Source organism: Strongylocentrotus purpuratus, unplaced genomic scaffold (assembly GCF_000002235.5).
Source record: "Strongylocentrotus purpuratus isolate Spur 01 unplaced genomic scaffold, Spur_5.0 spur5_scaffold_1, whole genome shotgun sequence".
NCBI classification, from domain to species: domain Eukaryota; kingdom Metazoa; phylum Echinodermata; class Echinoidea; order Camarodonta; family Strongylocentrotidae; genus Strongylocentrotus; species Strongylocentrotus purpuratus.
Window position 1 is genome coordinate 24797124 of NW_022145594.1, and position 21625 is coordinate 24818748.

General features: G+C 35.3%; 2 protein-coding genes across 2 annotated transcripts; both read left to right on the forward strand.

The window, feature by feature from the left end:
* The first annotated feature begins 154 nt into the window (after positions 1-154).
* Positions 155-3337, forward strand: LOC100893264. Its single transcript, XM_011681140.2, has 3 exons — positions 155-972; positions 1596-1653; positions 2328-3337. Exons 1-3 carry the CDS (start codon positions 675-677, stop codon positions 2593-2595), a joined length of 624 nt encoding a protein of 207 aa, XP_011679442.1. The 5' UTR covers positions 155-674; the 3' UTR covers positions 2596-3337.
* Positions 3338-6032: 2695 nt separating this feature from the next.
* Positions 6033-12210, forward strand: LOC100893340. The gene is made up of 4 exons (XM_003726909.2): positions 6033-6206; positions 7306-7604; positions 9013-9046; positions 9929-12210. The coding sequence occupies exons 2-4, from the start codon at positions 7307-7309 to the stop codon at positions 10179-10181; spliced, it is 585 nt and encodes a 194-aa protein (XP_003726957.1). The 5' UTR covers positions 6033-6206; position 7306; the 3' UTR covers positions 10182-12210.
* Positions 12211-21625: the final 9415 nt, after the last annotated feature.

Genomic DNA, 21625 nt, shown 5'->3' on the forward strand with positions numbered 1-21625 from the left:
GAAGAAATTAGAACCACTTGGCGTCAATTAGTTACACCGAAATCTTTATTTCACATTGGGAAACATCAAAGCAATGTTAAAATATTGCCTATAGATGAAAACAAATCATACAAATATTGCATAGTTTACTCTGATGATCCCTTAAATCATTTATCTAAACATGGGGCGCCGAATCGTAAATAGCACCATCTTCATAGACCAGTCAGAGGCTTAAATTTTGTGTCGAGTGCCCAGAGATTCCAGTTTTGAAAAAGTAAGTAAGTATATTATTTTTGAAACAGTTATGTATCAATGCGTAATCAATTTGTTAAAATATTACATTTATCGTATCTGCCGAATTTTCCTAACAGATCGGATTTTGCGGCAGTGTACGGTAAAGCTACGTGTTTGTTTTTTGTGACTATATCTTTTTTGTTTGTTTTAAAGCCATGTATTAGATATACGCATGGATTGAGGTATTGCAATTTGGACTTTGATTAACAAAAATCATTGTGCAAATACCATAATGGTGATGACTCGGCTACAAAGCAAACACACGTATATTAACATTTGAGTATGATGAATTCAGTTAGGAAATATGAAGACAACATTTGATTTAAATCCTGACACAAAACGATACCGGTAGTGCTAAACAGCTTTAGAGAACATTATTTCAGATATTATATTGAACGAACATGGCTGCCAATGAAGCATTGGACTTCGATGACGTTCTGATAGCGCTTGCTAAGAAGATTCCAAATGACACCATGAATGAGTTGGGAAAGAAGCTCGGTTTTGATGCCGTCGAAATTGACAGATACGTCGCCACGAACTCGCGATACCAAAACATTACCAGCAATGGCACATTGGCAATGCTTCGGGACTGGGACAAAAAGCAAACCAAGGCAACAGAACAAGCGGCCCTCAAGAAAGCATTAATGGATGCTGGATTAGTTCGTCTTGCTGACGAATTTGTCCCCATCAGTGGCATGGGTAAATTTTGCTTAATGTATTATTTAAGTTATTCCCTTTGGCTCAATGTTTTCTCGTTTTATCCTCAGGTTATTGTTTCGAAAGAGACAAGAACAGCAAGAACAACGATTACAAAAATAGTTTATGGTTCAATGACAGAATGCTGTAATATTATTCACGGTTTTATTATTCCAAAACAATGTCAAATTTTGATCTCAAAGTTGGAAACGGATGATTTGCTTTTCGCTGAGTGAACATTTATTGTTTCGTATATTACTTTGGTACTTGCTGTTTGTTTGATCATGTTTTGTATGTATCTTGTATTATACTCTTTAAATTATAATTGTAATTAACAGGGCCTTGTTGTCAAACACTGTCGAAATCAATCATGGAGCCACCCTAGCAAATTAAGACTTAATTAAATCAAATAAATCAACAACATCAGGAACAACAACAACATTTAGAACAGTAGATTTATATTAGAGCCATTAAACACGGTATATAAATCATATGGGTAAATGAAGATAATTTTCCCTTTATTATTCATAGTGATTATTCGTTATTATGTGAACACCTTGACCATGCCCAGTTTACAGCCTTGATTTATGTTAATATGCAATGGCATACATTTTCTCATCTAACAGGTGACAACTCATCAATGATGCCATTGTCTAACGTGACACAGGGAACACACTTTAACAGGTATAGTATTTTCATATAATGGCAAATAGTCAACTTTCCATCTTAGGCCTTCTTCATTTTAGAGGATTTCTACTTAATACATTCAAAATAACATTAATCACCCATCATATTAAATAGGTGCTACTACATAATAACTTTAAACATATTAAATACTTTTTGGTCTTTATCATTTTAATGATAAGCATTGATAAATATCAAATGTTATTTGAAAAATCCAAGTTAATAAACAATGAGGCATATATTTAATTTGGCCTGCAATTATGAAAAAGATATTTCGGTTTATTGATTTGCTGAACTGCTGGTGAAGATGATATACACTGATACTAATAATAAAGATAATAACATTAATCGTAATTAAGCTTGATTAAGGCGCCAAATCCACTTGAAAAAATGGTAAACTTTGAACTCATTGATAAAATCACAAAAGCACTATTTACATAACTTAAACATGAGTAGGATAAAACATGTAAAAGAAAGAGAATAAATACTTTCAGTATCTATACAGTTGTTGTAATATAGCCCCTACAGCTATGAAGTATAAGTAAAAAGAAACATTAATAACAGAGGGGTTTGAAATCTAGATGCATAAATATACAGAAATCAAGTTCTCCTGTAGACATACAACAGGTTCCTATTGATGCTGAACTTAATTGCCTTTCTTTTCAATATTGCAGGTCTGGCGAAAGAAGAGTTAGTGATGGAGAAATCATAAAACTGTCAAAACTCGTTCCAGGTGACAACTACACCGTTTTATGCGTGGAACTGGGATATGATATAGCCTTCTCTAACAACATTGTAACCAAATGTCAATCAAATTATTCTGCTGCGTTTGAGGATATATTGAAAAAATGGAGTACAAAGACAGGTGGTTTTATTCATGATCTTGATAAAGCTCTCGTGAAAGCAGAAGTCGGAGGACTAAGAGATCAGTATAAGATGTAAACTAACAGCCTTAAATCAGTTCGACAACATTTTGTTTGATTTACATAATGAATAATTATATTAATAATTATATCGAATGGTTCGTGACAATTAAAGACCCATCTGATTACTCATAGTGCCCTTATTAACTCCACCGTCGACAATATCTCCACTATCTTTTATTTTATGATGACATTCCTCATTTCCTTATTATTAAAAGGAGAAAATAAAAACATTCCTCTCATTCTTTTTTAAAGCTTGTTTTTCATTCAGTGCATAGTCGATAACGTCTGAATGTGATCCTAACGTTTTCACAGTTTAAGCAAAATCTGAACACAATCTTGATCAGTGAAGAGTGTATAAATTAAAGTAACCAATGTATAATTTGAAAGCGTATTCCCCCTACTTTACGAAAAGAAGGAATTATACAATGCAGCATACTCTTTGTTCAAAATAACTTTTCGTTTTCAAGCTTCGACTTAATGTCCTGGGAAGTCCTGTAATGCAACGAACAACAAGTTATATGAACGTGATTAACTTAGGTTTTACATCCATACCATGCTTTAATTATTTTTTGTAATTGCTGAGCGTCGCTAAAGAAACCCCGATCTTACAAACATTTTCACATTGTTCCTGGAAGCTCCACAAGAAAATATAACAAAAAATAAGGTAAAAATGTGCAAATGTATAATTGTAGTCGTTTAGTATTTCTTTACCTTTGCTGTAGGCAAAATTTTCATTTTCGATGTGATCGTTTATACATGAAGAGTTTCATTCCAAAAGGAGCTAAATCCATGTTTGTAACTTCGGAGAAAAAAGCCTTTGTTTACCAGATTTTGTACAGGCGTCTATGGAAAAATGATATTAGAAATTGCATTTTTTTTCATAATTGCTCCAAAAATTTAAGTAAATAATTTTGTTCAAAGACAGGTACTAAAGTGAACAATGTTCTGATATCAATAACTCTATTTTCATCAAAAGTGGATTTAGCTCCTTTTGGAATTAAGCTCTTCACATGTATAGCGCCAATTTGTGTCTTATCTTTTTCTACTTATGTAGTGTTGCATAAGCCAAAATGAGATTTCACCGTTCTAAAAGTGCACCTTTCTATGTAATCATGGTAACTCGTGCAATTTTTGTAATGAAAGCCCCGAGTATACAGCTGTGAAGTGTGTTTTGCCTGTATCTTGATGATAATATATATTAGCTTTAAAAAGCCATCAACATAATACAACACATTTCACTTTATATCATTTAGAGCGCAAAATGTCAAAAATTATTTTTCATATGCAAATATTCGCTTTCTCGAATATTTTTCATACCATGTTAAAATTCGTGTATAATGATGATTTTGTTTGTGCACTTGATGCTGTAAACGAGAATATAAAGTTTAAAAAACGCATTCTGGACATTTCCTTTATTTTCCTCCTCCTAAGGATCGGCACAATGAGACATGAATGCGAGAGAATAATTATGTGTGCGTGAGTGAATGTGTGTGTGTGTTGGAGAGAGAGAGGTCAGATGAGAGACTGAGAGAGGTTCTTCTGCGTATTGCTTTTAATGTGACTCGATATTCTATGATTTTCGGTCAGCTGAAGAGATGTATTTAGATATACTTTAAAAAGGTTAAGACAAGGGGCGGTTGGTATGTCTGTAAAACCCTGGTTTTATGTATTCATTCAGAAAGACAGTGCAAGAGAAAGGAAGGAAATAGGGACATTTTTTCCCATATCGTGTTTAGGCTATGTAAATTTTCCTTTATAACTATCACACAATGTCACACAAAAGCCCAGTACAAGATCAAATTACTGGAAGATGCGGGACATCATCAAGACATGTTTTAAAAATAAAACAGTTAGTTGTGAAATAAGCTCTTCATAATTAGGGTAGTAGGGTATTGATATTAAATTTCTAATTTAGTTTATTGTTATAGGTTACCCCAAGTAATATCATAGCACATATTTACGTCAGGTAAAATAATTTTTTTTTTTGGTTTTTAAGGGCATAAGGACTTGAGGATAAGAAGAGAATTTTAGAGTATTCTGCAAGTAAAAATATAGTCTTATGTACCAGTCGTAGTCACATCGTTACCAAAACTGCTTTTCCCTCGGGCCCTGCATTTATACAAGTGTTACCCCCACCAACTGCCAGGTACTCGTTTACATCGTTTACAGTGCTAGGATTCGAACCTTAAACCCTATGATTAAGCGTGGTGTGAATGAACCACGATGATGAGATACTCTGAGGATTTGAGGAACAGGATCGCACAGAACTTTCAAGAAATTTGTATTGTATTTATTAACATTTATTTCCTTTTCAAGAGCACAATATGAAACACAATGTATATATATAAATTATATATGTAACAATGATTTCAACATAGAGTATACGGTAAGTAATTCAGATACGGAAGAAGGCGAGAAGCGGAAAACCTTAAGGGTAATTTCAATACCAATTTCTTTACTTCCTACAGTCATTTTGAATCTCCTTAGGTGATGTAAAAGCTACTGCAATACCTAAATATGTGTTAAGATGTGTTGAGGCTCGATTTCCATGAAGTACCAACAAATGTTGGTTATAGAGATTAAGCGAAAATAATATACGATATTCAGTCGCAAAATTAATTTCCTTTTTTCATGCAAAAGCGATATCTAACATGCCTTAGATTTCGATAGGAATTCCACTTACTCCGATTTTATCATTGGATTTCTAAAGTGGAACCTGTTTATCAGGGCGTTAAAAGGATGACAAGAAAAGGGGCCATTATAAAAGGGGGGTCTTTAAATACATGTTTCTATTACACTATGTTTCATTGAAAACATTTTTCAATGGAAACAGATAATGAGATCTTTATAGACATGTGGTATTTTTGTACAGGTGGTCGCTACAGCAGGTGGTCGCTAAAGTCTGACTATTATGATAACTTTTATAAATAGAAACGCACAAACGGGTTCATAAGACTTTGATGCATGGCTTTATTCTCGCTGTTTAAAAGCAAATATAATACAAACAGTAAATGAATATAGTGATTTACCCTATATGATTACGATAATGGTGATTTCTCAAATACTTTTTTAGCAGGTCTGTGTTCAGTATTGACATTCCGTTTGAGTCATTTATTTTATTGACATGAATTCATGTATTGTTTGCTAAATAGAATGAACTAAAGTCAAACCTCTAACAATAATACAAGAAGAACAATGCTGATCATAAATATGTGAAATTTTAATATTCAAGATGTGCTCTCATTCAAAATAATGTATATAGCCACATTTAAGACGTTGCAATCGGACCGGCTTTTAAAATAAACAGCAACCCCTCTTCCTATCATCACAATGTGTCCTGAATGCCGTTTTGGTATACAAACAGTATACTACCCTCTACTGTTCGCTTCTCGCCTACCCCTACAACGCTCAGTATATGCGAGACTGCGATGAAAGGAATCAAAAATCCCCGTTTGGGCCAGGTCAAGTACAGATCTCTATGCATTTGTAAGGATGACTGCATAAGCATATAAGCGTTATATAAAGTACAGACTTTTATGCGTGTGTAAGGTTGACTGCAGAAGCCTACCATTATATACTAGCACATCGATTTCGTTATTAGATTGATAAGGACGAGGAATAAGTCAGGTAAGTGTGTATATTTCTCCGTTCTATAATTGTGCCTCCTGAAGTTAGCCTAAAAAGACGTCATAGTGAGATATTAGGACACAATCTAGCTACTTTGCCACATATCAACATATTTAGCACATAAACAGACCGCTGTTCGATAACCGGAAAAACTATATACAGAGGTGCATGTATATCGCCATTCCTTAATATTCGCACAATTGTACTGTTTGTACATGATGCCACACTATTAATAGAGCGCGATTATTTGAGCATAATCTAATTGTAGAAGGTAGAGGTGAAAAGGTCGTTGTCTTTAATAGTGCTATATTGCTAGCTATTGGGAAATGATTAGCTTTGCTAGCCTTAGTATTATATACTCATAAATAGTCATACGGATAGATCACAGAGCGTCTAAGATATGTCGGCAACTATATGTAAGTACAAGTATGATTTAGTTATCATTTTCGCTGTCAAATAAGAACACTCCTCGCTGCCAAAAAGGTACATTTTACTTTTAAAAAATATACACAAAAACTATGGTATACCAAATTGAGCCAGAAAGCACACGGGAAAAAAATTATTGTGAGTGTCTAAACAGGCAATTAACCTTTTTATTATATAATGTAAATTTTACCTTGTGTCACTTGTAAATGTTTTATCTGACTGAAAAAGTATTTTTAACTGGTGTTCAGCTTTATTTTTTCTTAGTATACCAAAACTTCAATATCAGTCAAAGCCCCAAATTACTGAATATAAATTCATCAAAATATGTTCTTAATTCTCACCCTTTGCGATCTCCTCTTGTAAATCAAACTGTATCTGTTTTGTTATTGCTGTTACTGTTTGGTACTGTCGTTGACGTAGTTTGTTGTGTAATTATCACTAGCTTATATTTTGGTGTTCTTGGCCCTGTGCCTCTCAACTTTTCACCTACATTGATACTGACGGAAATTGTTTTGTTTTTCCCGGTGCTGCTGCTGCTGTCGTTATTCATCATTATTTCATAATCAAGTTGTCATTGAGAAAGCCCTATTGGTGAAATTTCTTGCATTTTAACTGCTACGGGTACTCATTTATTGTACATTTTTATCCTGATTATTTGAATAACTAACTACAGAATGAGCTCCGTGGACATCAACGATTTTGACGACATCTTAAAGAAAATAGCCGAGGACATATTCAAAAAGTCAGACATCGATAATCTCGGAAAGGCCTTGGGATTTGGACCAGCAGAGATTGGTCGCAAAACTGACGAAAACGCCAGACAAGGAGGGAATTATATGGGAACATTGGATTTGCTAAGGACGTGGCGAAATAAACAAACACCTTCGACGGAAAATGCGGCATTGAGGGAGGCACTACTCAAGGCTGGATTTGATAACCTGGCAGCCAAATATCTAAACACTCCCATAACCGGTAAGAGATTATTTGTATACAATAGTTCAGTGATGCATTTCATACAGAAAAAAAAGAGAATTCGAATTACAATTTAAAAAATAATTTGTTTGCACTGCTCAAAAGTTTCAAAGCAGACCATGGACATGATAATGAGGCGGCAAAACTTCAGATTTTAATCCAATTGTAAAGCTTTCGATAAAAGCACCTGTTTTTTCACACAGGTAGTCGCATATTTCTAAGCAAACCTTAATGTTTTGGCCATTGGGGCCCGCTATGTGAATGTTTCAAAATGACTCCATCAGGGTATCCTTTCCATGTATGCTTTGTCAAATGTTATATTTCAACTAATCTGATTTAGTGAAATACATGTATGTCGAAACTATTACTTTCAACAAAGGTTCTTAGGTGGCCATTCTCTCTGACAGGAAAAAAAATCATGGAAGTCAATGGTAATTTAAATAAACTGTCTCTGAACTTAGACTCTCATTTATGTCCTTTCTTTCTGTATGTGCCAGAAATCTCTTAATTTAGTCCCATTTAACAATCGTCAGTCTGCTAGAATAGTTTAGGTCAAAGTGATTTAATTTTCTTTATAGACTTGGAATACAGGAGAATAATTATGAAAGGTCAAAGTTATCATTTTAACTTGTTAAGAATACCCCCCCCCCTTATATTACTCATACAAAGTTACATTTTTTCTAAATATCAGCATAGTTTCAGAATTCAGTGAACGTCCAAAAGAAAACCATTCCAAATATGAGAATCATAAAGACCATCTACCATCTTTAATAAATAAAAAATGAAAGAGTAATATAAACTTGTTTTAAATAGTTTTCGATCGTGTTTTAGTTTAAACTCTTATTCGTATAGAGTGAATGTTAAACAATAATAAACACATTCAACAAACGATACGGCATTTAGCAGCATACATAAATCTGTATTGAGAACAAAAACAAAATAAGTAGTTTATTGAGTCAGGTACATTTTACACTCGGAATGTATTTGCATTAAGTGAATATAGCAATCGTTTTTTAGAGTGAGTACTGGTCATTTTTTGACCATGTTCGTTTTAACAGTTTCATAATACTTTTATTAATGACAGTGTCACATTCCTATATAAATTATGCTTACAGTCTTTTAAATGCAACGATATCAGTAACTTATAAGAGTAATTGTAACGTGTACACTTGATAAGAACACTGTATGAAACAGCGTCCAGAGTTCGGTTAATATGACACCAAACCCTCTCTCTTTCTCTCTCTTATGTGCTCCTCCGTTTTCTGTGAAATTTAGTGTCTTGTTGTAATCCTCGTGATTTAATATTTGCACCAGTGGAGGAAGTTTATACCTGGAACATACTTTTTAGCGCTTAGAGACTTCGGTGGTAAGCGCTTTATAATTAATGTTTTTATTATTATTTCCACAGTTGGTAACCCAACCTTGCCACCAAGCTCGGAGAGGTATATATAATGTTTTCATATACTGCAAAAAAGACAACAATGCATTGTACGCACACACATTCTCACACAGACATATAAACATGTATATATATATATATATGTCAACAGTCAGGGGCGGATCCAACCTGTATCAAGAGGGGGTGGGGGCAATTCGTGAGAAAATATTTAGTGGCGACTCATCCTGCCGGTGAAAAACCGGGAAGGGGGGGGGGGGCGAGAGCACTTACATATATATATATATATATAAAAGTGCGAGAATTCTCAACTCTGACATGACAACGGGTGTTCCAGAATATGTAGGCGTGAAGAAAATGGTCTAGGAACGTGAGACGTAGCTGTACTTGACAAGTTTATATATATATATATGTTTTGGTCCAATTTGTGAGAATATATTTTCCAGCGAATCATCCAGCCGCTGAGGGGGGAGGGGGGGGGGGGGAAGAATTACTAATTATTACATTGCGAATTTATAGTGCCATAGAGAGATAATCGTCATGCATGTGTTTCCATATATAAGTACATAATCTGATATACGAATTATGGAAATTTAAGCACTATTTCACTACAAAGTAATCTTTGTATTTTATATGAAGGTTATGTATGTAGGAGGCCTGCATTGGTCAAGGTTCTTGACTTTCAAAGGGTTTTATCCTTGCTCGCTATTTTGGCCACACATGTCCCTCTCGATCCCGGTGTATCCAATGTGTACCTAGCAAAGATGGGGATATTATTGACACCAGTGCCCTTAGAAAGTTAATTAGTATTAATAATCGTGTGACTACCTCGGTTAAATAAGACGAAATTATAAAATCATGCTATTACCAATTACCATTAACAAGGTTAACATGGATTTTTTGTTTTGTGTGTGTCATTTACTCATAGAATCGTCACGGACAAGGAACTTAGGAAACTGGCAGGTTGCCTTCCTGCAGACTCCTACACGGATGTCGCCATTCACTTAGGGCTTCAATACACCGATTACGACAATATCAAGTTGCAAAATCAATCATCATTTAAGGATGCTAATTTTAAAATGTTGATGAAATGGAAAACTGATAAAGGTGGAAAAGTGGGAGTTCTTGATGAAGCTTTAAAAGAAGCTCAGTGCGGGGGGCTTGAGTACAAAGATATGTAACTATTTCTTGGTTTCCACAAATGTTTGTATAATGAACGCGATCGCAAAGACTATTGAAAATAATATCAGCAGAAGTTAAGAATCCTTGGTCCATCACCCATTGAAATATGTGTGAACATCACTGCCAGTTGCATACGACGTAATGTGAACCTGATTTCAGTGGGATACACAATGTGATATTTAATTTACTCTTTAGTTGAATTATCGAAAGTCTTTGCGATCTTGTCCACATGATTAATTTGAAACATCAGTCTTGAACTTCCGGCATAATTTAGCAAGGAGGTAATCTACATTGTCAGTGAGGAATCACTATTTTTATAATTTACATATTTTGCTCCCCAAATCTATCCATTTGAGTTTACTCTTCCCTCAATACTATTTTCTCTTCTACTTGTAAGACCTTGGTATCTGAATCAAATCATTTATTATTGTTGTTAATGCTGTACATATGCTTTCATGATGCTTTTCCACATTGTGATTTCGTTGTGAATCTACTCGCAAAGCTGCATCACGTGTCTTTAGACCACAACTACAGTGCTGCAGATCCCAAGGCAACTAACACATTCCATTAATTTTCGAACATTCCTTTTGACTGTTATTCTAGAGGTGACCAATAGTATGATTATACGCCATAAATATGTATCTTCATATATTTACAATAACATCCCACATTCAAAATTATATTCCATTGTACATAAAAGATCACAAATGCTTAACGCATGCTAGGTTTCATTAAATAAAAAGTAACATAAATGCTTCAAACTGTGGGTCCTGTTACCCAATAAAGCCCACAACCTTGAATGTTTTGTCGTTACGGATATAAGCTCGCACTAGGTTACCATTTTTAAATAGTTTATATTATAGTTTGACTATTCAGATCCTCAATCATTAAGAGTTCCTTGCACAAGTCAAACTCTTTCTCCCAACCAAAGATTTGTCTCTGCTCCCGTGCTCCGAGCCTGGCCCAGCTAAGCAGGATTCATTATAATATCACCCGCTTCATATGTGTTTTCCTTGATATTTATGACTCCATGTAATATTATGTCGTTAAACATATTTTCATTAATTTTAATTTGTTAAACAAAATATTATGTAAGAAAATGGCATGGTTCAGGTCGGCAGAGAGTGGTGGGGTAGGAAGGGGCGGGCATGTAATGGGCGTGGGGGTGGGGCGCCATAGCTGATTTGGTTTTGATATTCACGCAGCAGTAACAAAACAAAATGCATAATATTGATGACACTCACTACAGCCCAGTAGGCCAAAGCTATGTGTTTATGTGGCTCTGAGACCTCTCTCGTTTCTGATTATCTCCCACGCGTATAACCGTATTATTTGTAAGGTTAATCTTAAAGGTAATACAAAGTTTTGGTATGGGGTCATAAATTTGGTTCAAATGAATATATTGGAAGCATATGCGATCCTACAATATTCAGTGATCGTTATCGCGGTTGAAATCGAGTCCAAAGTCATGAAATCGTAAATAATGAACTAAAAATATTGCATTTTCAGTTGTGGGGGCGTCGACGTACCCTAGCGCCCGCTGCGTACAGTCATGATTCGTTGGTTTAGCAATGGCCTCGTTACTGTGAGCCCCCAGGATCAAAACCATGTCGATGTGGTATATTAGTGCCCTTTTATGAGGCATTAATCCCCATTACTGTCAATTATGACTTAAGGACGTGGGTCCCCTAGTTGATTAGCATAGTAGCACACACACGCTTTAGCAGTCACGCAAAACAAACACTCCCCAATTGTCATTCAATAAAATCTGAGAATGTATACTATAATCTAGATATATTAGGAATAAGTCATTGTCAAAATCATTCAATAAATTGGGGTAAAAATAATTATTCCACCATTATGACCAACAGTGTACATATCTCGCCGGTTATTTCTTATCGTTTTTCTACTAATGTAGTGCTACGTACGTCTAATGTGGTGTCAAGTTTCTTGAAGTGCGTCTTTTGAGTGGGACATGTAACCATGATAACTCTGGTAACTTGTATAATTAAAGTACTGATTAAATCATTTTGAAGTGTATTTTTTGCCTGCATCTCGATGATATAAGTAGCTTTATACTGACATTAAAACTCTACTACTTAAATCACTTATATATTTTAGAGTGCAAAACAGGCTAACCTAGATAATGTAGTTGGAGATAACTTTTGTCAGAATATCTTTTTGATATGTCCAAAGATTCATATTCTTGAACATTTGTTATTATACGTTCATATATAAGGATGAATCTTTTTATAAATGTGATGGTTTTTGATAAGAATATAACGCTTGAAAAGGTAGTTTGGAAATTTCCTTTTTGTTCTTCATGTTAGGTATTAGCAAAATGAGACATGGATGAGACGTGATGTGTGTGTTTGTGTGTGCGTGTTTTTGTGTGTGTGAGTTTGTGTGTGAGAGAGAGAGAGAGAGATAGAGAGAGCGCGTGAGAGATTGTGAGAGATTTTCCAACGCACAGCTTTTTTGTTGTTGATGTAATTTGGTGTAATCATGTTTATGTAGGCAGAAAAGATGTTTTTTGTTTTTGATTGCATTTTTAAAACGGTGAAGACAAGGGCCGATTATTGTATCTGTGATATCATTTTGGGACCAAGAGAGAGCCCCATTTCAGGGGAAGGGGTTGAATCAGATGTGAAGTAGGGGAAGATTAGCTGGTTCATTTTGTGATCGTATTACTGTTCATACTTTTAATAATACATACTAATAGTAATAATAATAATAACAATAATAATAATAATAATATTAATAGTGATAATAAAAAGAATAATAAGAATTATAATGATAATCAACTTCATCATCATCATCATCATAATGATTATAATTATAACAATACTTCCACTTCTACTAATACTTATAATATTATTATACACAAGTAAATAATGGGAATATGTCTTGGTTAGTAAGGGTAGCCTCATCATTACTTATGCTGTGCTTCCTGAGGGCCTAGCACTCAAATGATTATCCTGGCCTTTGCTTAAGTACAATGACATAAGACGCTCATTGCATTCAAGGAATTTCTTCCTACCCATGTTTTCGATATTATATTATAGGGCTGAAAAGGGACTCGAACCGATAACCATGTGATTCACAGTCCAGCGACATATCCATTAGACCACGACACCTCCATTATTCCAACGAATGACAAGTTATAATTAGATTCATAAATGTATGCTTATTTATATAACTAGAACCGAACCAAAATATTAAAATGTAGAAGCATTTCGGTCTTATTTATATAAGATTGTATATCGTTTCTAGACATAAGCAATCGTTTGTATTAAACCTCTTTCCTCAAATATCGGGGTTCATGAAATAACCATTGTGCTGCTACGAGCCCATTTCAGTCTAATATTTACCGATGCTATCACGTTCCTAAAACGACCCAATGTAAAAAAAAAAAATGATTGAGCCGTTTCATCTGAAAGTGAAGAGAATGAAGTAAAGTAAGAACGGAATGACCCTGTAAAGGATTGTGTTTTAATTGTTCACTTATTCGCAATAGGACAAGAAAGAGGTGAAATTTGGGAACCAAACTTTAATTCCACAATTGTAGTGCGGCAGTAATCATGTTATTCTGTAGTGCAATACACGTGTTACTCTGTGCAGCACATACGACTTTCAGCAAGATTAAATGTCGAATTATCAACACTTGTTGATGATTTCAAAACCTCCCAGCTTAGACCAATTCTCACATATATCACACAATTCTTTCCTAAATACTTCCAGGGAGTTCTTTTCTTGCACAATATTTTTTTTTTCTTTCACCAGTCGAGAACTAATCCTAGTATAAGTATTTAGATATCGTTTTTAAATTGAGATTTCATGTATTTTCCGTCAACAGGCAACATCTACACTAGATACCGCAGCAACTGGGAATTTCCGCGTTGCAATTTTGCAATAACACACGCAACACATATTCACGGGCACACAGCCCCCCCCCCCCACGCACACACAAATCAACGTTATATTGAGTTGCATTCAATACTGTAAACCATTTCCTCACTCATAATGTCATCCGCTAAGGAAGCACATGCTGTCTAAGTTTCGAGATGATAGTGTTCATGAATTATTTTTTTTTGTTCCATTTTCTACTGGACTGTCCAGTCACATTAGCATTCCTAAATTTAAGTATCAATTTTCTCGAAACCACAATCACATTTAGTGATTCAGTGTTGTGGAAAAGCCTTGAACCTAAAATAAAGAGTTGCATTTCTGTGTCGAAATTTACCACAAAATATAAAATTGAAGTGATCCAAGCGATCACGACCTCTTTAATTTATGAAAAGCAATATGGGATTGCTGCCAATCGAATAAAAATAAGAATTAAAATCTCCCTCTCAACCAAGAACAAGAATTGTAGTAAGAAATATGTGATCAGTGTTGTTGTTATTTACCTTATATCTTTAGGAATTAGTTCATTGCAGATACAAACAAAATATTAGCTTGCATCCAAATCATAATAAATCTCTTTAACAAATTGTATAACTCTGAGCATGGACCTACCAGTAGGTCCATGCTCTTACAGGTCCCCCCCCCTAAACCAAAAAAAAACAAGAAAAAGAATAACACAACAAAACAAAACAGAACAAATCAAAACAAAACCCATAGCAAGGAAATGTCTAAACTTGAATAATTTGACATGTTATGAACATGCGTCCTGGACTGAATGTGAATCGTTGCAAGCTAGACAGAAATCAGTTGAGTTGGCTTGTGTCAACATATACTTCCTGGATTATTGAGAACATTTATAATATATTAGGGCATAATGTTCACTCAATCTTATGACGTCTGATAAATATCATACTGTTAATATATGTGACTTAATTAAGAATCAAATATGTCTGTACAGGTGCGTACGCAGGGGGGGGGGTGTTTGGGGGTTAACCCCCCCCCCTTTGGTATTTGTTTGTGTATAACCCCCCTAAACCCCCCCCCCCTTTGTTTTGTTTTGTTTTGTTTTGTTTTTTAATAATAAAACAAATAAAAGATAAATAAAAATAATTCCAATGGCTGACCTAAAAATTGTGACCTTACCCCCCCCCCCCCCCCAACGGAGCAAAATGTCAAATTTTTAAATTTCGTGACAAAAAAAAAAAAAAGTGTCCTCTCATCTTTTCCAAAGGGTGCCTTGACATTAAAACAAAAATTGAAAAAAAACTGATAAGTCGCAACGACTCACCCGCCGCTGAAAAAACGGGGGGGGGGGGGGGGTAAGAGCACAAACTTTAAATATTGTTTTTGTCCCGAAAATTGGAAAGTTATGCCGATCGATATTTCGTTCAGTGGGGAGGGGGGTGGGGGGTAGGGTCAATTTTGTTCATCCTTTAGCACAGAGTGGGGGGGGGGGGTAATCCACCGATACCCACACCGATACCCACCCCCCCCCCCCCCCCGTTTGCGTACGCGCCTGTCTCTGACTACAGGCTGTATAACTTTGTATATTTTGAATGATGCATTTGTATTTGGTTAGAGAAAGAAAAAAATCTGAATTCATATGGCCTTATCATTTTTCACTGAATATGGAATATGGATGAGGACGTAAACATTCGCACAACAAAAATGTTAATGAGTATAACAGAAGTCACTGTATTTTGGTGCATACCAGTATAAATGGCGATTATACAGTGTTACCCATAATATTTGGTATGGCCAATACATTTTCTTGCCATTTTTTCATGAAATGCTTGTGACAATCTGATTTGTACTTTCTACAGAAAGCTACTAAAATTAACCTGAACTTTACACGGAAATGTGTAACTGAAAAACCCGGGGCTGAGGTTTTAATCCTCAACCTAAAGATTGAGAGTATTCAATGTTTTACTGGTGTCAGTTGTGCCAACTTGTTACCAAAAAGGAACCCAGACAGGCCATACGAATTAATTCATTCAGGCTTTCGAGCACACACACATATACACTCTTTCACTAGAACAAAATGTTAAAGATACATGCTCAGTAAGAATGAGTTATATCAGAAGTTGCCGTAACAACATGCAAGTGGACTCCTTTACCTTCCAAAATTAAGAACCCTACTTGCTAGTAATGTTTCCACTTTAACAGGCCCCACATGATTTCAAAGAGACACCAACTTTATATTATTTCAGGAATGCACTTAAACGTGATTTTCTACAGCAGTATGAACAAAGACCTTTAGACAGCTCTTTAATTGCAATGATTATTTTTGTCAAATTATTTTGTTCGCTTTTACATCTTGCACCCATGCCTATAATGTCTACAGAATGTACTAGTTACATCTCACTCCATACTACTACTATCTCTCTAATTCGTTTCCCTTTTTCTGTGTGCATGGAATATAAATAAAAGCATGAACCATTCAATTAATCGAATCAATCCATGTGGAAAGACAAAGGGCCTTGGGGAGACTAGTTAGGTTCGCAACCTCCTTCACCCTCGTCCCCTCTATCACGTACATGTAACTTTAACTCGTACACACCGATGCAGCATCGCAGAATACAAGTCCAAACGTACACTTTTTTTCTATACACACAAATGTGGGAATTCTTTCATTTGGAAATTGCGTGTAGAGCAATGTTATAGAGGAACTGTTTCCTTAGCCTATATACATGTACTTTATCATAAGCTGCTGTAGAACCGTATGCATAAGCAATTCACAGCTTACTATGTTATATTTGAATGATTCATTTGTTTCCGGGTAGAACCGGATGGGACTCAACTGAACAAACATGTTTATAAGCAAAGTAAGCACTCGAACTTGACCTGTTTGCCATACAGTGGCAGCAGAGTACAACGTGAGTTTTTAGTTTATAACCCGAAGTCAAGTTATGTTTTCTACATATCTCCTTATTATCTTGGTGATAACAAGTCATGTAGTAATAAGAACAATATCGATGATGAAAATATTCGTGATGATGAAGACAATAATAATAAAAATAATCATGATAATAGTACACAAGGGTAGAGATCGAGTGGCAAATGTTGATCAATTTCTGACCCAAAATACCGGGCTTAGGTTCGATGCGAGGCAACATTCGTCCTTTTGAGTTTCTGCAGTAAAGTCTAGAATAGGTTTTTGAATATTTTTGTGTTTTCAGATAAAGAATTAACCTTAGGGTGTGAATCTTTATTTCCAATTTCCTTGAAATAAAGAACACAAAAACTAACAACGTTTGGATCTCTGATTCTCATACTTGTATGTACATGTATTTGGCAGACTTGATCAAAGTACGATTGTTCATAATTATAATATTGCCCTCTACGTTGAAGCTGATTATTTGGCTTGCTACTGCTCTTGATCAGTCACTATCGTAATGATGGTTATATTAGTCGTTTGTGTTTTATCAATCGGTATAGATAATTATAATCGGGAGCGCCGGGAGGGTGAAATCTGACTGACATGAGCGTTATACAAGAACCCACTATTATTATTATTATTATTATTATTATTATTATTATACGGTGCGATTACAATACAAAAGAAGATGTAACATTATTACCATCGACTGTATTCCATTGCTCGTATGAAAGTTACAAAGCGAACGCACAATGCTAACTGTGGCCTAAAAAGCCCCTGACACCATCGACGACAGAACCAGCAAAACCATGAAGATACCCTGGATACAGCAATGCAGGTTCAATCTGAAATTTGATACATTCAAATTTGTTTAGTCATATCTCTCCATTGTTATAACTTTTAATGTCTTTGCTAATGTAAATAAACTTTACCTCAGTGAAGGTACAATATTGTAATCTTAACTCACTTGTCTGTGTAAATTCCTTTCATTATTTTTGCCTAAACCAAGATAAATCGTCATACTATGTGGGTCTTTCCATTTTTGTTACAACCAAATAAACCATAAGTCCTCAACAAAAAAGATGTTGTATTGCTCATTGGGAAACAAAACAACAACAAAATTGAAAACAAATGTATTAAAGCATTCAAAACTGAGAAATATCAGCCCAAAGAGACCGACCGACCGACCCATGTTGTGGCACCTGCAGGGCAATACAACATCAAACATGAGAGAAAAAGAAAGAGAAGAGATAGAGAGAGAGAATAATTATGTGTGAAAAATAGGATAGAGAAAGGAAATTGGAGAAAAAGGAAGGAGCTGATTTTAATAGTGAAATGTATCATAATTATCTCCACAGTACACTGAGAATTAAAGGTCGTAATTTTTTATCACGATATTTTCATTCAAAGAAGGGTCGAAATACATCAAATGAGAGAAGGTGTATTTTCATTGACATGTAAAGGTCGGAGCGTCTCTCAGCTCATCGCGTAATATGCTTTATTTATTTATTTTTATTTATTTATTCTCCACTCATGGGATGGATTGCCTTTGTCAGCTATAAGCTGTTTTTCAAAGGGGTCAAAGCCAAGATAAAAACATACAATCAGAATAATCAATACATGTATATAGGCTACTCATAAAAATAGACAAATGAATACACACAAAATATAATTTACATAATATACAAATAAAAATTTACTAAAAGTATACGATCTACAACAACAAAAATAACATCACTATGGGGGAAAGCAACTACAAAAGGAGGAACGTGTCCTTACATGGTAAAAACTGAAAAGGGAGTAACAAAACAAAAATTATGAATAAGAAGAAAAGAAAGAAAACCGGGGTTCTTGTATTTTTAGCTTAATTTGTTAAATATAGGAGTTAAGTCTGTCTGCTAAGAATGGTCAGGATGATGGGGTTACTATTTATGTGACGCTTAAAGGCTTCAATTGATACAGTGGTGGAAATAGGGTAATTCAGCTCATTCCAAATCTTGCCCCTTTCCATTATTTTGGCTAGGATAGGTATGACAGAAATCGGTCGATAGTTCTCCATGCATGTCTTCTCACCTCCTTTGTATATAGGGGTAACACGTGCACATTTCCATTGACCGGGTATAGTGCCCGTACGCAAAGACTGATTTAGTATGTGTGCTACTAGGGAGGCAATAATAGTAGCTACGGATTTGAGGAGCTTTGCTGGTAGGTTATCCGGGCAAGTTGCCTTATTTTCAGAGAGAGCCTGAAGTATTTTTTTAAATTTCAATGGTCGATACATCATGAAATACTAATGAGGTTACATTAGGAGTGGGAGTCATTGGATTGGCATTATTCCCATTATTTACTAAAGTATCATGTAAAGTTTTTACCAATAATTGTTGAAAAATAATCAATAAAAGAGTTAGATAATTCTTGTCCACAAATAAAGCGATCATTTACTTTTATAGAAGTAGCTCGCGATTTAGTTTTCTTTTCGGGTATTAAATATTGCAATGTTTTCAAAATCATTTTCACATCTCGTACAGCTGATTCAATTTTTGTTGAAATAAAATTACGCTTCGGTTTACAAATTTTAGCTGTAACGCCATTACGAGCTTGTTTATAATTATTCCAATTATCCATTTCTTTTGATCTTTTGGCCTTTCTTTTAGAGCGATCTCTGCATCGAATCAATTTTGAGATATTGGGTGTCATCCGAGGGGATTCTTTTCGTTTAATTCTAGTTTTTCTGAGAGGTGTGTGTTTATCAACCACCTTCATTATTAATGAGAGGAAAACTGAGCAAACTACTTCTGGATCATGCATTTCGTACACGGGATCAAAGTCAATATTATTCATATCTCTTCTAAATGCTTCGTTATCACATTTCTTCAAATTTCTTCCTTTTGTATACTTATGAGTATTACTATTAAAGTACCGGGGTTTTCCAATAACACAATATATCATATAATGATCACTTACAGATACTTCAATAACACCACTCTCACTTATTTTTTGTTCATTGTTACAAAATATAAGATCGATTGTAGTAGAGGATGCTGCAGTTACTCGTGTATGTTTTTTGTCAATAAATTGTGCACAAAAGTAAGATTCCATGATATCTAGAAGCTTTCTGGTATTCCATGATACAATATTATTTGTTACATCACAATTCATGTCCCCAAGAAGAAGATATGGAACCCTCATATCCAAAGGTGTCGATTTGTATCCGTGGTTGGGGGGGGGGGGGGGGGATGATAGGTGCCAAAATATTTTCGGCAATGGATCAAAGCAACCAAGAGGTAGAAGCGTTTGGCAAGTTGCACCCCTCTCAAGCGCGTAGCCAGGATTTCATTTTAGGGGGCGGTAGTGAGCACGCGAAGCGTGCGAAGCGCGGTCCCTAGGGGGTTGGATACAGGGAGGGGGAGTTCCCCCCCCCCCCCTCGAAGCGCGGAAGCTTTGACGTTTCACTAAATTATTAGAGAGAGAGAAGACGATTCATTGGACCGTTCTCGACTTTTAATCCTCGTTTGATTAAGTTCCCCTTCCTCCGCGCGTAGCGCAGAAGCTCTGACGTTTAATTAGATTATTAAAGAAAGAAGACGATTCGATGTACCATTATCGACTCTTAATCCTTGTCTGAATTCATTTTCGCCCATTTCTGCGCGAAGCGCGGAAGCTTTCACATTTTATCACATTATTAGAGAAAGAAGACGATTTGTTGTATCGTGTCCTTCATGAATTCAGTTTCCCCCCTACCGCGCGAAGCGCGGAAGCTTTAACGTTTCAATAAATTATTACTCTCAATCTTTGTCTGTATTCATTTTCGCTCATTCCGCGCGTAGCGCGGAAGCTTTCACGTTTCACTAAATTATTAATAAAAGACGATTCGTTGTATCGTGTACTTTGACGTTTCATTTGATTATTACTCTTAATCCACATCTGAATTCAGTTGCCCCCTAACAGCTTTGCCCTTTTCACTAAATTATTACAGAAAGAAGACGATTCGTTGTACTGTTCTCTATAGTAATCCTTGTCTGAATTCAGTTTCCCCACTGAAAAAAAGTTGTGACATAATAATCTTTCTCCAAAAATGAAAAATGTTTTAGGAAATATCAGGAAATAAAATGAGTTAATAAAATGAGCGAGAATTCAATTTATTCTTGTCTCATATACGGTTGTCTTATTAACTTCGTATATATGTATGTATTATGAAAATGAGATAGCAAAATGTGTATACTGATGGTCATCTTGCGAGTAATAACCATTAACTACTCTCATCGGGCTCTCATCATTAATTTTTCTCTTAATTTTTTTTTTTTAATGGTGAATTATTGGGGGGATGATTGTACAGGCCACCCCCCCACCTGAAATATTGGGGGGGGGGGATATATCCCCCCCCCATCCCCCCCCCCCCCCCCCGGGATCGACACCCATGCTCATATCATCAACTGTTTGCATTACTCTCTCAAACGCGTTAAACACTTCAAGATTTGAATTTGGCGGTCTTTACCATCAAATCACATAAAATGGTTTTTGTTTCCCAAATTTAATTTCAGTGACAATTAGTTCTAAATTATTATCTTCAAACAGTTCATCTTTTCGAATACAAATCAAATCATCTTTAATGTACATCGCAACTCCACCTCCGAATCTATTCCTATCGCGTCGTATGAT

Coding starts and splice junctions, on each gene's coding strand:
- LOC100893264 (XM_011681140.2), top strand. CDS start 675: ATGGCTGCCAATGAAGCATTGGACTTCGATGACGTTCTGATAGCGCTT. Junction 973..1,595: donor TGTCCCCATCAGTGGCATGG/GTAAATTTTGCT, acceptor CTCATCTAACAG/GTGACAACTCATCAATGATG. Junction 1,654..2,327: donor CAGGGAACACACTTTAACAG/GTATAGTATTTT, acceptor TCAATATTGCAG/GTCTGGCGAAAGAAGAGTTA.
- LOC100893340 (XM_003726909.2), top strand. CDS start 7,307: ATGAGCTCCGTGGACATCAACGATTTTGACGACATCTTAAAGAAAATA. Junction 7,605..9,012: donor TCTAAACACTCCCATAACCG/GTAAGAGATTAT, acceptor TTATTTCCACAG/TTGGTAACCCAACCTTGCCA. Junction 9,047..9,928: donor TTGCCACCAAGCTCGGAGAG/GTATATATAATG, acceptor ATTTACTCATAG/AATCGTCACGGACAAGGAAC.